Source organism: Ovis aries, chromosome 22 (genome assembly GCF_016772045.2).
Source record: "Ovis aries strain OAR_USU_Benz2616 breed Rambouillet chromosome 22, ARS-UI_Ramb_v3.0, whole genome shotgun sequence".
Taxonomy (NCBI): Eukaryota; Metazoa; Chordata; class Mammalia; order Artiodactyla; family Bovidae; genus Ovis; species Ovis aries.
Genome location: NC_056075.1, coordinates 17672513 through 17686964, shown reverse-complemented (window position 1 = coordinate 17686964; position 14452 = coordinate 17672513). Strand labels below are relative to the sequence as shown.

General features: G+C 35.8%; 1 protein-coding gene across 1 annotated transcript in view; it reads left to right on the top strand.

Moving 5' to 3' along the window:
* TM9SF3 (transmembrane 9 superfamily member 3) overlaps positions 1-14157 on the top strand; it is a 69555-nt gene extending 55398 nt beyond the window's left edge. Inside the window, exons 11-15 of the mRNA XM_027960457.3 lie at positions 2307-2375; positions 5242-5388; positions 5840-5923; positions 6051-6127; positions 9810-14157. Of these exons, the coding sequence (XP_027816258.2) occupies positions 2307-2375; positions 5242-5388; positions 5840-5923; positions 6051-6127; positions 9810-9877 (445 nt within the window). The 3' untranslated portion in view covers positions 9878-14157. The remainder of the gene's footprint in view (positions 1-2306; positions 2376-5241; positions 5389-5839; positions 5924-6050; positions 6128-9809) is intronic.
* Positions 14158-14452: the final 295 nt, after the last annotated feature.

Sequence of the window (14452 nt, the reverse complement as noted above, 5' to 3'; positions counted from 1 at the left end):
TTTTACTCAGAATTGACCCACATTTAGTCGTATATATTTTGAATCAGTTGAGAGATGAACTGGGGCTTCCCAGGTGGCACTAGTGATAAAGAACCTGCCTGCCAATGCCAGAGGTGCAAGAGAGGCCAGTTCAGTCCCTGGGTCAGAAAGATCCCCTGGAGTAGGAAATGGCACCCCACTTCAGTATTCTTGCCTGGAAAATTCCATGGGCAGAGGAGCCTGGTGGCCTCCAATCCACAGGGCCACACAGAGTTGAATGTGACTGAGCACATAATTTACTGACCTACATTCTTTATCTTCACTTCTGGGAGAGTATAGAAATCTCTTAGATATGTTTCATCATTTTATGCACAAAATGTGTTTTTGAGGATCTCCCATAATTCAAGATTTAATCCTAACAAAAGATGACAGGTATTTCTGTTTAACAGCTAAAGCTATTCTTCTACTGCAGTAGTTTAAACATAGTTTATAGTTCATTTAGTCGGCTTTGAGATAGTGATTCTTGATAGATTTTTAACTTGAGATGGTTTATATTTTTTCAACCTTGGACATAAAGTGAGATATCACTAATATGTTTATATTTCTAATTTTTGTAATTCAAATTTGAATAAAATCTGAACTCACTGTGTATATGTTTTGCCCTTTAAAATTAGTATATTGAATGTTTTAGTGCTGATTTATGCTATTCTTTATTTTACTAATTCTTACGGACATAAATAGAACAGTCTTACTGCATATATTTTTATTCCCCATCTCATTAAAACAGCTGTATGGTAGACTCTACATAATCATAATAGGGGATATATATTGAAATGCTTCTGTTCATAGGTATTTTGCTATATTATAAATATTACTTATTGTCAAGTACTTATACAGTCTTTTTATGTAGACATTTGTAGAAGTGGAAGCTGGATAAAATAGCCCCATAGTTTAAAGGAGAGTGATCTTTTCTAGTCTTAGGAATTATACATGTTCTTTTTTTTTTTTTCCTTTTTTTTAGATTATTGCTCATGATAACGTCTGTAGTCTGTGTTTTAAAGTCAGTTTTATCTTCTTCAAATTCAAGATTAGCCTGTTAAGGCCCACTGATATCCTGATACTGAGGAGAATAAGATTAAAGGAAAAGCCTAGTCAGAAATCACGGAAGTTCCTCTGGGTCACTAGGCTGGTGAAAGAGAGGAGGGAGTAACCTGTACCCATGCTAGCCATAGGTCACATTTAGGTGCAGGAAAAGCTTGTGTGTCTCTTCGTTTGCTGTATGGCATTATATGGGAACCAAAATCCATATCCTAGATCTGGCAGGCAAGTCGTTTTTAACCTCTGTGGATCTTGACTTTTTACAAAAGGAGGAAAGGAGACAAGATTAAATGATCTTTAAATTTTTTTTCAGCTCTCAAACTCATTTTCTTCTTAATTTTGTAGTTTGTTCATGTCAGAAATGGCGGTTTGCTGTCTTTTATGTGCAGTCTGCTATGCCAGGCACTGGGAATACCTAGATGAATAGCTTCTGCCTGCCAGGGTTTACAATCTAGTGAGTAATTATATAAGTAATTAGTATAGTATAGTGTGGTAAGTGCAGCCTTGGAGTTACGCTCAGGAGGCAGTGGAAGAACCCACCTCTGCCTGGGAGACTTGGGAAGGGCTTTATAAGGAGAACACTTGAGCCACTACTTGCAGGAAAAGAAATATGAGACAAGGGAAGGCATTCAGGGTTGCAGAATTACTGACTGCAATCAGTAAACATTTGTTGAGTGAATGAATGAGGTTTGAATTTTATTTTTGAGTCATTCTTTGACTCCTTTTATAACTCAGAACTCATAATATTTGAATTGTGTAATTCAAAGGAAAAGGAAATTCTGAACCAAGGAAAGCAAGAGCAAAGAGACTGGCAAGGCCACAATTTGGGAAACATTATTTCAGATGGGGGAGGCGGTTTCAAAACTTATATTTTCTTTTCCTATGGCCTTCTGTAAGTAAAGGACTAAAATTTTTAGAAGTAACTGGAAAGTATAGATCAGGAGGAGACAGAGGTTTTCTTGAGTTCTGCCAATAGCAAGAATTTGTGTTCCTGAAATTCTTATCTTGGGCTTTAATGCCCAAAAGAATTTTAACTATAAAATTTCAACTATGGCTAATTTGAAATCCCATTTCAATATCGTGCCTCTTTGGAGTTTTGTTTTTCTCTTTACCGGCTTATTTCTGTCCTTTAAATTATTTTTAAGTACCAAGTATTCTGATTCCTGTTATGAGTTAATATAATCTGGAAATCATACTAGAAGTTTACTGTTAATTTTAATATTTTCCAGGTTCATGGAGCCTGCAGTTATTGTTTGCCTAGGAGGAATTTTACCTTTTGGCTCAATCTTTATTGAAATGTAAGTTTTGACAATGTATTGATGTTTCGAGAGATTTCATCGTAAGGAGATAAGGAGACATAGGAATTAGGGTGGCTCCCCCTTCCCTCGCCCAGAGCCCTGCTTAGTTTAGATGCTCCTCTTAGGTGCATTGATGAAGCACCTGTCACGGTGTGTCATGATTGTCCCTCTACTGACGTTTCTCACTGAACTCATCTCCTTGAGGGTAGAGACTGTCTAATTCTGTTCTCGCTGCTTCTCTGATATGTGTAGGGCTTCTGTAAATATCTGTTGCAAGAATGAGTAATAGATAAGGTAACTTACAAGCAGAGGGAACAAGAAAAAGAAAAGAGGTTAAAAAAAAACACTTTTTGTTTTAATGATGGCTTCGTGACATTGTGCAGGAGACAGGGACCAAGACCATCCCCATGGAACAGAAATGCAAAAAAGCAAAATGGCTGTCTGGGGAAGCCTTACAAATAGCTGTGAAAAGAAGAGAAGCGAAAAGCAAAGGAGAAAAGGAAAGATATAAGCATCTGAATGCAGAGTTCCAAGGATAGCAAGGAGAGATAAGAAAGTCTTCCTCAGAGATCAGTGCAAAGAAATAGAGGAAAAGAACAGAATGGGAAAGACTAGCAATCTCTTCAAGAAAATTAGAGATACCAGGGGAACATTTCATGCAAAGATGGGCTCGATAAAGGACAGAAATGGTATGGACCTAACAGATGCAGAAGGTATTAAGAAGTGGCAAGAATACACAGAACTATACAAAAAGATCTTCATGACTCAGATAACCATGATGATCTGATCACTCACCTAGAGCCAGACATCCTGGAATGTGAAGTCAAGTGGGCCTTAGAAAGCATCACTACAAATAAAGCTAGTGGAGATGATGAAATTCCAGTTGAGCTATTTCAAATCCTGAAAGATGATGCTGTGAAAGTGCTGCACTCAATATGCCAGCACATTTGGAAAACTCAGCAGTGGCCACAGAACTGGAAAAGGTCGGTTTTCATTCCAATCCCAAAGAAAAGCAATGCCAAAGAATGCTCAAACTACCGCACAATTGCACTCATCTCACACGCTAGTAAAGTGATGCTCAAAATTCTCCAAGCCAGGCTTCAGCCATACGTGAACCATGAACTTCCAGATGTTCAAGCTGGTTTTAGAAAAGGCAGAGGAACCAGAGATCAAATTGCCAACATTCGCTGGATCATCGAAAAGCAAGAGAGTTCCAGAAAAACATCCATTTCTTCTTTATTGACTATGCCAAAGCCTTTGACTGTGTGGATCACAATAAAGTGTGGAAAATTCTGAAAGAGATGGGAATACAGACCACCTGACCTGCCTCTTGAGAAACCTCTGTGCAGGTCAGGAAGCAACAGTTAGAACTGGACATGGAACAACAGACTAGTTCCAAGTAGGAAAAGGAGTACATCAGGCTGTATATTGTCACCTGGCTTATTTAACTTCTATGCAGAGTACATCATGAGAAATGCTGGGCTGGAAGAAGCACAAGCTGGAATCAAGATTGCAGGGAGAAATATCAGTAACCTCAGATATGCAGATAACATCACCCTTATGGCAGAAAGTGAAGAACTAAAGAGCCTTTTGCTGAAAGTGAAAGAGGAGAGTGAAAAAGTTGGCTTAAAGCTCAACATTCAGAAAACGAAGATCATGGCATCTGGTCCCATCACTTCATGGGAAATAGATGGGGAATGTGTCAGACTTTATTTTTTTGGGCTCCAAAATCACTGCAGATGGTGATTGCAGCCATGAAATTAAAAGACGCTTAACTCCTTGGAAGGAAATTTATGACCAACCTAGATAGCATATTGAAAAGCAGAGACATTACTTTGCCAACTAAGGTCCGTCTAGTCAAGGCTATGGCTATGGTTTTTCCAGTGGTCATGTATGGATGTGAAAGTTGGATTGTGAAGAAAGCTGAGCACCGAAGAACTGATGCTTTTGAACTGTGGTGTTGGAGAAGACTCTTGAGAGTCCCTTGGACTGCAGGGAGATCCAAGCAGTCCATTCTAAAGGAGATCAGTCCTGGGTGTTCTTTGGAAGGACTGATGCTAAAGCTGAAACTCCAATACTTTGGCCAACTCATGCGAAGAGTTGACTCATTGGAAAAGACCCTGATGCTGGGAGGGATTGGGGGCAGGAGGAGAAGGGGACGACAGAGGATGAGATGGATGGATGGCATCACTGACTCGATGGACATGAGTTTGGGTGAACTCCGGGAGTTGGTGATGGACAGGGAGGCCTGGCCATGCTGCAATTCATGGGGTTGCAGAGCCGGACAAGACTGAACGACTGAACTGAACTGTGTAATGGAATTAGAGGAAAGGATCTTTTTTGGTATAAAATCGTAGTGCCCTTTATCTTGCAGTCCTGTGAAAATGGCATAGAGCTTTCTTAGGCTTTCTTTTCCTAATTATTTTTATTTTCCTAATTTTATACATTATTACCATATCAAACCTTTTTTAAAAATTTAATTGGGTGTTTTATATACTGCATTGCTTGTATAGTATTGTATGCAGAAAAAAATAAATGAGAATTTATTTTGAAAATATGAATTTTTAGCTATTTTCATTTTTCTTTTCCACAATACGCTCCTAAAGCTTCTAATTTATTCAGTTTACTTAGAGAAGAATACCCTACCCTACTAGTGAATCTGTTCTTGAAAGATTATCTAAGAAAATATTTTTGCGAGAACTGTAAATGATTTAATGAAAGAGGAGGAAGGGAAACTGTTGAAAGTTGCTTGAAAGAAAAATACTGAGATTCAAGTGATAACTAAGGTGCAAATGAGATTTAGCAAGAACAGGGTGAGTTTTATGAATAAAGACTGGAAAGCTGTGTCTTTGTTGGGTGTGTTCAGGTATTTCATCTTCACCTCCTTCTGGGCGTATAAGATCTATTATGTCTACGGCTTCATGATGCTGGTGCTGGTCATCCTGTGCATTGTGACTGTCTGTGTGACCATCGTGTGCACATACTTTCTACTAAATGCAGAGGATTACAGGTGGTGAGTACTGGCTTCTGGGAGGAACTTCTGGGGACCATGTAAGTTAAAATAAGATTACATTTGAAATGTATCAAGTGGAGTAAAAATCTATGTACAAATTTTCTTAAGATAGTGTAGGAGTTTTTTCAATTATAAAAATATTGACGATTTTAGAGAAAAAAATAGTATCAGTCCAAAACATTGGGAGTATTAATGAGGGTCACTATTTTAAACATGAGGAGACATTTGAAAAAGGAAATGGTTTATTTAGGGTCATTTGTAATCGGAAATCTGGCAAAATTTAGGATCTCTCCTTCTAGTTCTTAGGCTTTCTCCTTGTTGATATATTTAAATGCCATTATACATGCATTTGTTTTTAAATATATAGAATCGTAAAGGATGTTTTTATAAAGTGCTTTGCTTTAAAATCTTCCAGTGCCATCCATTCAAAAGAGTTACTTTTTTTCTTCAGGCAATGGACAAGTTTTCTCTCTGCTGCGTCCACTGCAATTTATGTTTACATGTATTCCTTTTACTACTATTTTTTCAAAACAAAGTAAGTGGAGACATTTTCTCATTTTGTATTTTAGTAACTAAGTTTATCATTTTAAATGCTAGGATTTAGGCCTTATGTTGAAAGTAAAAATGGATATACTATATATAAGTTTTTGGTTTTATTTCAGGATGTATGGCTTATTTCAAACATCATTTTACTTTGGATATATGGCGGTATTTAGCACAGCCTTGGGGATAATGTGTGGTAAGTTCTGAAATTCTTAGAATATGTAAATCTGAGTGTTTCTGAGTCAGAAAAATACAGTAATTGGAAACTGAGAAATAACCTTCTATTGTTTGATCAGGAACACCAAAAGAAACTCAAACATCTGATTTCAGTCCTTTTAACTATTCCTCAAAATCTAACTTATTACCTCTCTGATTTCTTTAATTTCCTGTTTCTAATAATTATGTATAGCACTATTTTCCATACCACAATTAGTTTGTCATTCATGTTGAGAATTGCCTTTTTTTTTTTTTAATAAGCTTAGATTTTTTTGGAAAAGATTATTGTGTAAACAAGTTAAGGTTTTGGCCAAATGCGTTTTGTTTGGAAGTTTCTGTTCCCCTGTTCACTGAGGTGAAAGTCCCCAGGAGGCAGCACAATTGACTGGTTATGGGTACACACCTGGGCGCTTGCAGCCTGAGCTTACGTTCTGGCTGTGCAGTCTGTGGTTCTATACCTTGATCCGATTCCCCAAGGTCTCCAAGCATCTATAAAAAGAGGATGATATCCCTATTTCATGGATCTACCACAGTCTTCCATTAAATGGAAGAGGTAATAGTTATCACCATAAATAGCGTGTATAGTATGTGTGAAATAGCTAGAAAATGAAAACTTTTTAGAAGGACCATGAAAAGTGGAAAAGACATGGACTGGAGAGCCTAAGAGACCTGGATTAAGTCACCGTGCTGCCACTTAACCTTCTTTGTGGCCATGGAAGGGCATATTAACCTAAGTCTTATTTTCTAATCTGTGAAATGGGCATATCTTTCAGAGTAATTGTCTGTAATAGTGTCATGTGTATAAAGCAACAGGTATAATGCAGGTCTGTTATTAGGTGGTGAGATGTATGAGACGTGGTGGGGAGTTTTGGGGAGGAGCAAGACTTTGGGGGGCCAGTCTTGATCGTGAATCCTAGTGCCCCTACTTAATAGCTAAATTTTTTGAATGCTTTTCCTGTTGAAATTTCATCCTGCTGCCTGACAGTCCTGGCACATTTCCAGTTCCCTGCCGTTCTGGCAGTGTCCCAACATTTATTCTTTAATGGGTTTATATGCCTTTAGTGCTAATCTGTTTTTGTCAGGGGGGGGAATGAGTTCACACTGGAAATGATTAAAATGTCATCATAATACAAAAATTATACATACTCATCGGGTTATGTTGCTAATATGCTTTTTCAGTCAGTAATTGAAAGAAAAAAAATTTTAATGTAGGAAAAAAATAATTATGTGAAGGGGGAAATAATTAGATTGCTGCAGATTTTATGTTTTGAGCATAGCATTTTAGTTTTAAAAAAGATTAAGTTTGGTATTATTCCCAAGACATTTATTTTCCTAGAGGGCATATTCAGTCTCTTCCTTTTATAAAGTACTATTTTATAAGATTATTCTTGATACTCATAAGATTAAGAAAAATGATTCTCTAGATTGACACTATTTTGCTTTTAAGCATATCTCTGGTCAAAAGGGAACAATATTTTAAAAGTCTCGAAAATTGAATTTGCTTATTGGATTAGTACTGTATTTGTACCAGTTAAATTTTTGACTCTACCTAAAATTTTACAGATACTTTAAATTAAAAAGAATTCAGGTTTTTAAAATTAAATGGTTATTTCCACTTATCTTGTAAGGACTTGTATATAGCTATTTTAAAATGAATTATCACTATTTTCATATTAAAAAATAAGTATTTATTACAAAAATAGGTTTCCTTTATTGTCTGGGTGGGTTTTTAAAATATTTTCAATATTTAATTATGGGGAATTTTCAAATGTATACGAAAAGAGAAACAGTAGTATATATGTAGTGAGTTCCCACGTACCTAACACACCTAACATCAGTAATTGTCAACTTGTAGCCAGTCTTGTCTTATTTTTATTCCCACTTTAACTCCTTTTTTCCTGATGTGACTCTCGAACTTCATGTCATTTTAGCTGTAAATATTTGTGTGTGTGTGTATATGCATGTGGGTATATAGATATATCAAATGTGTAGTGTTTATATAAAATATTATATAGGTATAATATATAAGAATGCAGTTATGTAATATTTTAATATATATATAAAATTAACTAATGTGGTCAAATATTCACTTAGTATTCACTTTTATCCCACACGTCCTCATTTCTTTTTTAATACAGTTTGGATCAAGATCCAGTTAAAGTCCATGCATTGCTTGGTAAAACTGTTTTAAGCAGCTTTAAATCTATTGATGTTTACTCTCTTTTCCCTTGCAGTTACTTAAGAAACTTAGGTTTTGGTTGGCTTGTTTGTTTGAAATCCTGTTGAGTTTTTCACACTCTGGGTTAGGCTGATTGTATCCCCAAGATGTTATTTAATGTTTCTCTGTGTGCTTCCCCTCGTATTTCCCGTAAAGTGGTAGTTACATCTATAGACCTGATCATACTCAAGAATACTTGTCCAAGAACACTTAACAGGTGTTTTGTAAACTTTGATAAGGAGGCACTTAAATGTCTGCTTGTCTCTGTGAGGTTAGCAGCCGTTGATAATTATTGCCTAGTTCTTCCACTTAGTCATCAGTGGTTACAATATTCTCATTCCATTGTTACTTTTATATTTATTAGCTGGGACACTTCTCTAAGGAGAAACTTCCTTTCATCAGCCATTTGGTTCCCTTGAGGTACAGTTTTCATATGTATAGGAAAGGCAGAAAGACTTACTTTTTCCTTCCATACACCAGTTGGGTGAATAAAAGTTAGTTCACAGGTTAGTTCAAAGTTAGGTGTATGTGTGTGTATCATTAACTCATGGAAGACTGACTTTTAGACTTGATGGTAAATTCCTAAATCTAGTGGAGAATCTTCTCTATCATACGAATGACCACCTGTCTTGTCCTAAAGATCTCTTAGTATTTACAGTAAAGAACTATACAGTTAATTTATTCATTCAACAAATATTTATTGAGTATCTTATCATGTGCTGAGAACTTTTTAAGGGCCAAGAGGCAGAAACTTAATTTAACAAAACAGATTAATTTAACACCCCTTCTTTCTGGTATTTTGGGCCCTGTTGGAGGCTAATTATTCAAAAACAGCATTTCAAAATTCCTGATCTACTTATCTGTCTCTCTCATCCATGCCCTCAGATGCCTACCTTTCTACCAATCACAGCTTCTACAATTTAAACGTAAAAAAGAAGCCATCAGAAATATGTCCTCTCTAGAGCTTCAGATGCTATTGGTCCATGGGTCTCAGTCCTTCCCTGAGAGAACCCCTAGTCACTTCTTACTAAATTATCCATAAGTGTATCATATTGTTTGGAGAACATGTTAGTATTGTTTTAATAACCTAGAATAATCTATACTTAAATTTTTAAAAGACTTATTTTTTTCATTTAATGAATTTTTGTCATTCTGAAATTATTCTTTTTAAGAGATCATTTTAATCCATATAGTTAATAATTCATGTAATAATTGATATTTAACTATAAAAATGTTACATCAGGCCACACTGGTATATGACAGCAACAGGTGATTTGCAAAACAAGTGACACTGTTTTAGTAAGTGTAGGGAGAATGCTAACATTAGATGTTATCTTGAAAAAAGAATAACTTTTTAGAGCAGAGAGCATTTAGTGTTTGTTTGTAAATGATGGGTACTGCTCTGTATGTATTTGTTTCCAAACATCTTATTTTATCTTTACAGGAGCAATTGGTTACATGGGAACAAGTGCCTTTGTCCGAAAAATCTATACTAATGTGAAAATTGACTAAAGACCCAAGAAAGCCTGGAACTTTGGATCAATTTCTCTTTCACAGGGGTGGAACTTGGACAGCAAAAAAAAAAAAAAGCGCAAGAAGATTTGGGCTTTAACACTGGGTACTTTGTGGGTCTCTTTCGTGGATGGCTTAAAGTAACATCTATTTCCATTGATCCTAGGTTCTTACTGACTGCTTTCTCCAACTGTTCACAGCAAATGCTTGGATTTTATGCAGTAGGCATTACTACAGTACATGGCTAAACTTCCCAAAAACTAGCTCATTAAAGATGAAATAGACCAGCTCTCTTCAATGAAGAGGACAAATAGTTTATTTAAAGCATTTGTTCCAATAAAATAAATAGAGGGAAACTTGGATGCTAAAATTACATGAATAGAAATCTTCCTGGCACTAGTGTTTCTACAGTACTGAAAAATGATGTTCCAGAAAGATCACTTTTTTCTCTTATTTTTACTGCCATCATCAACCTATTGTGGGACATTTTTATATATTGAACCTGGGTTCTTTTTTGACCTGCTTTCCACACCGCCCCCCCGCCCCCAATTCAACTGCATCCTTTTTTTTTAAGAGAAAATTTAAAAATATTAAATCCTGCATGTAATATATCTGCTGTCATCTTAGTTGGACCAACTTCCCATTTATTTATCTTAAAACTGTCCAGTTACATCTTAATTCCATCCAAAGAAGATACAGTTTGAAGATAGAGGTGTACTCTCTACGATGCAATTTACTGTACAGTTAGAAAGCAAATTGTTAAATGGAGAAGATTTTGTTTTTATTAAACATTTTGAGATTTAGATAAACTACATTTTAATTGAATGTCTAAAGTGATTATCTGCCCCCTCCCCCCAAGTTAGTCTTACATCTTTTTTGGGTTTGAATGAAGGTTTTACATAAGAAATTATTAAAGACAAGGGGGGTGGGTATTAAATGTATATAACATTAAATAATGTAATGTAGGTGTAGATTCCCAAATGCATTTGGATGTACAGATTGACTACAGAGTACTTTTTTCTGATGATGATTGGTGTAGAAATGTGTGAATTTGGGTGGCTTTTTACATCTTGCCTACCACTGCATGAAACATTGGGGTTTCTTCAAAATGTGTGTGTCATACTTCTTTTGGGAGGGGGGATTATTTTCTTTTGTTTTTCTTCTGAGACTCCCAAAAGGAGCCAAATTTGTAATTTAGAAACATTTAATTTTGTTAATCCTGTCTGGGGCACTTAAGTAACATCTAAAGCATTACTGCTTTAGAATGTTAAAATAAAATTTCCTGACCAAATGGTTTTGTGAAAATACATGTGTTTGCAATTTAAAGATATCTTTTCAAAAGACAGTATTACTGAATGCAGGGTTGTTGTTTTTTTTTTTTTAATCATTCTTTTCTGATACAAGGGACCCATACTTTAAAATCCCCAATATTGCTTTCGTCTAGATTATCCAGTGCAGTCACAAAATGAATGAGAAGCCCTTTGAATGAAATTATGGCACAAAATCTGTTCAGGTCAGTGTACTATGTAAAGTGGGGGTGGGTAAAAGTGGTTAGTGTACTAGAGGATGAGCAAATAAAGCTTACAGTTTTCTAAGAGAAGTAATTTTAATTTTGAATACATCTTTCTGGAACGGTCCATAATGTGAAGTTTTCCTAGAACCATTGAGTTTCTAGTTTAATAGTTTGCTATGCAAATGACCACCTAAAAACTATACTGTATATTGGTATTTTTAGAAAGACTCAAAACATTTTAACCTTAATGTATTTAAACCTTAACATGAAGTTCATGCCATTCAGAGTTACATAAGGTGTTTTCATTACAAAATATGTTTTTATAAATTAATAGACTGCATCCTATAATGTAGCATTAAAGACTATAAAGGGTGGCAAGTTTGATTTCTTACCACTTAAGTGTGACTGACATGAACAAACAAATTTGATCAAAAGCTGTCGGTAAATCCTCTTCTTCAAGCCAAAATATTATATGAAGTGTAACCTGCTAGTTCCTTCATTTTCTGTTTTTTCTCACACCTGCCTTTAAGATCTAATAAGAAAAAGAACTAAAAGTTAGTACTTAATGGCTCATATTATATAACTTTTAAACTACGTGTAAAATTCTTATAAGAACATAGAGTCTCTTTGATAGATTGTAAATTGGGTGGCAAGCTTCTATCTTCATAAAATGGAATTTGTTTTTCATGAGTCTTTTAGGTACGATACAGGGTTTTTAAAGAATGAGTGGTTTAGCTGCATTCAGGTACACCAGTTCTCTTACTAAACTAATCTGTATTTGAAATCCTTTGGAATCTTCACTGAAAAATAATTTTGTGATATCCAAATACATTAAGAACTTTATTAAAATGAGTATAAGTCACCTTGAAAAGTCCTTTAGAAAATAGGTATTGGTTTATGGCTTTTTAGAGGGGTGTGTGTGTGTGTGTGTGTGTGTGTGTGTGTGTGTGTGTGTGTGTGTGTCTTGAAGATGTAATCCACAAATAGTTTAGTTCCATAGCTTTCAGTTGTAGAATAGCAAAATATATTATTTAAGTTAATCAAAGGGTAGGATTTTTCCACTTCGTAAATGCTATTTGTCTTTCATTTATTAACATATGCTTAACTTAGCAACTGAAGTTTTGAATACTCTCAAAAACTGGGAATTTGTATCTGTAAGCACGCTTCACCTGAAATTTAACTACATTAGTGACATTGTTAATCGGTATACCCGAGTACAAGAGTGGGCTTCCCTGGTGGCTCCGACGATAATCTGCCTGCCATGCAGGAGACCTGGGTTTGATCCCTGGGTCAGGAAGATGCCCTGGAGGAGGGCAGGACAGCCCACTCCAGTATTCTTGCCTGGAGAATCCCATGGACAGAGGAGCCTGGCAGTGCAAGAGTAGGATAAGGTGGAAATGTAGTGACTGGAAAGTTGGGAAAACATTCTTTAGTAAATCATGTTGGGCTTCCAGATTGTATGGAGTTTGCCCATAAATTAAGCCCCATGCCCTTGGAATCAAGTACCTTGTGGTGATTTCTGAACCTAGTGAATGGTATACTTGAGTGTTTTCCATTGAGAGTGGATGGATCCCTTTATAAAGGTGGTTGCTGCAAACTCCAGTTCTTCCAAAGCCACTTTATTCAGGGTTTGTCCACAAATTGTATTCATTTTGATAAAGCTTTTGTTTCCTAAATGTTTACTGATCACCATATGCCAAATGTTTTGCAAATAAATATTAGTTTAAGATTTCCTGATTTTTTTTTTTAACAGATGTAAAAAAAGAAATAATGTATTAGTGTAATTTGTTCAGGAAAAGCTACATATCGAAGGGCTTCTGTACAGGAATTTTGAGAGAGAAAAGCCTATTTGTAATCTATACACTGAAGTTTCATCTGGGTTTTAAGCTTAGGTTTCAGTGTGTCTTAGTGCTTCATTCTGTTGATTTATTGGCACACATAATTAATAGGAGTAGTGACATGAAAATACAAATACTCATTAATGTTTTATATCTTCATAAAAATTGCATAGTTATGAAGCTATATTTTAACAATATGTTAAGGAGATCAGAGAAGTAAAAATTTATCAAGACTGGAAGCATGTATAGAAATAGACTAGATTTAGAGGTAAGGTAGATCAGAAAGTTGACATATCACTGCAGAAAGTGTATAAGATTTAAATTCAATTTGAGGAATAACTTTTGTTCTGTGAGCGTTTTCTAAAAGCCATCTGATTTGACCTCTTTAGAGCTGTAGGCAGACTTGTGCAGACAAAGGAAAAATTACGTTCTTGTTTCACTGTTATTAGGATATGGAAATAAACTGTTGTGAAAAGTGTTCATCTTGACGTATTTGTGAATGGGGCTAATAATTGATAAAGCAGCATTTTGTGTGCTTGCCCCAGTTGATCAGTTTAGGTTATTTGAAGGTTATAAACATTATAAAGTAAGAGCTTAAAGGAAAGGAGGAAATAACATGTCGTTCTGTTTGAAGGACAACAGAGTATCTTTGGAAAAGCAGTCCCACGCGGGCTTTTCAGCTGTGTCAGACTTGAACCTATAAGTCCCTGGAGTACGGACAACTGGTGACAGAGTTGGAAGGAAACAGTTCCTACTCAGTGATGACTTCCATTTTTGTACTCGCCCGTGATTTGTGTAGGCCATGTTCCAACTGGCTTTTTAGTAATAGAAATCCTGTGCAGTATATAATGTGTCACGTTTGAAGTTCTAATCTAGTCTGTTAATCTAACTGAAGTTGAATTTTTAAAAGTAATAAAAAGTCAAATGTTCTTCCCTCGGATGCTTTCTTTCTTTCCTTTTTGAAACAGATGATCCAAGCATAAAGGATAACCCATTATTATTGGCACGCATATGAAGAGATTACTAATAGCTTTCCACAATTAAATAAAGCAGGGGTCAGCAAGCTTTCTGTAAAAAGCCCAATAGGAAATATTTGAGGCTTTGAGAGCCATACAGTCTGTGTCACAACCGCTCTACCATTGTAGCACAACAGCCCTGGGAGACAGTACATCAGCTAATGAGCATGGCTGTGTTCCAGTAAAACAGCAGAAACAGCCAGCAGGT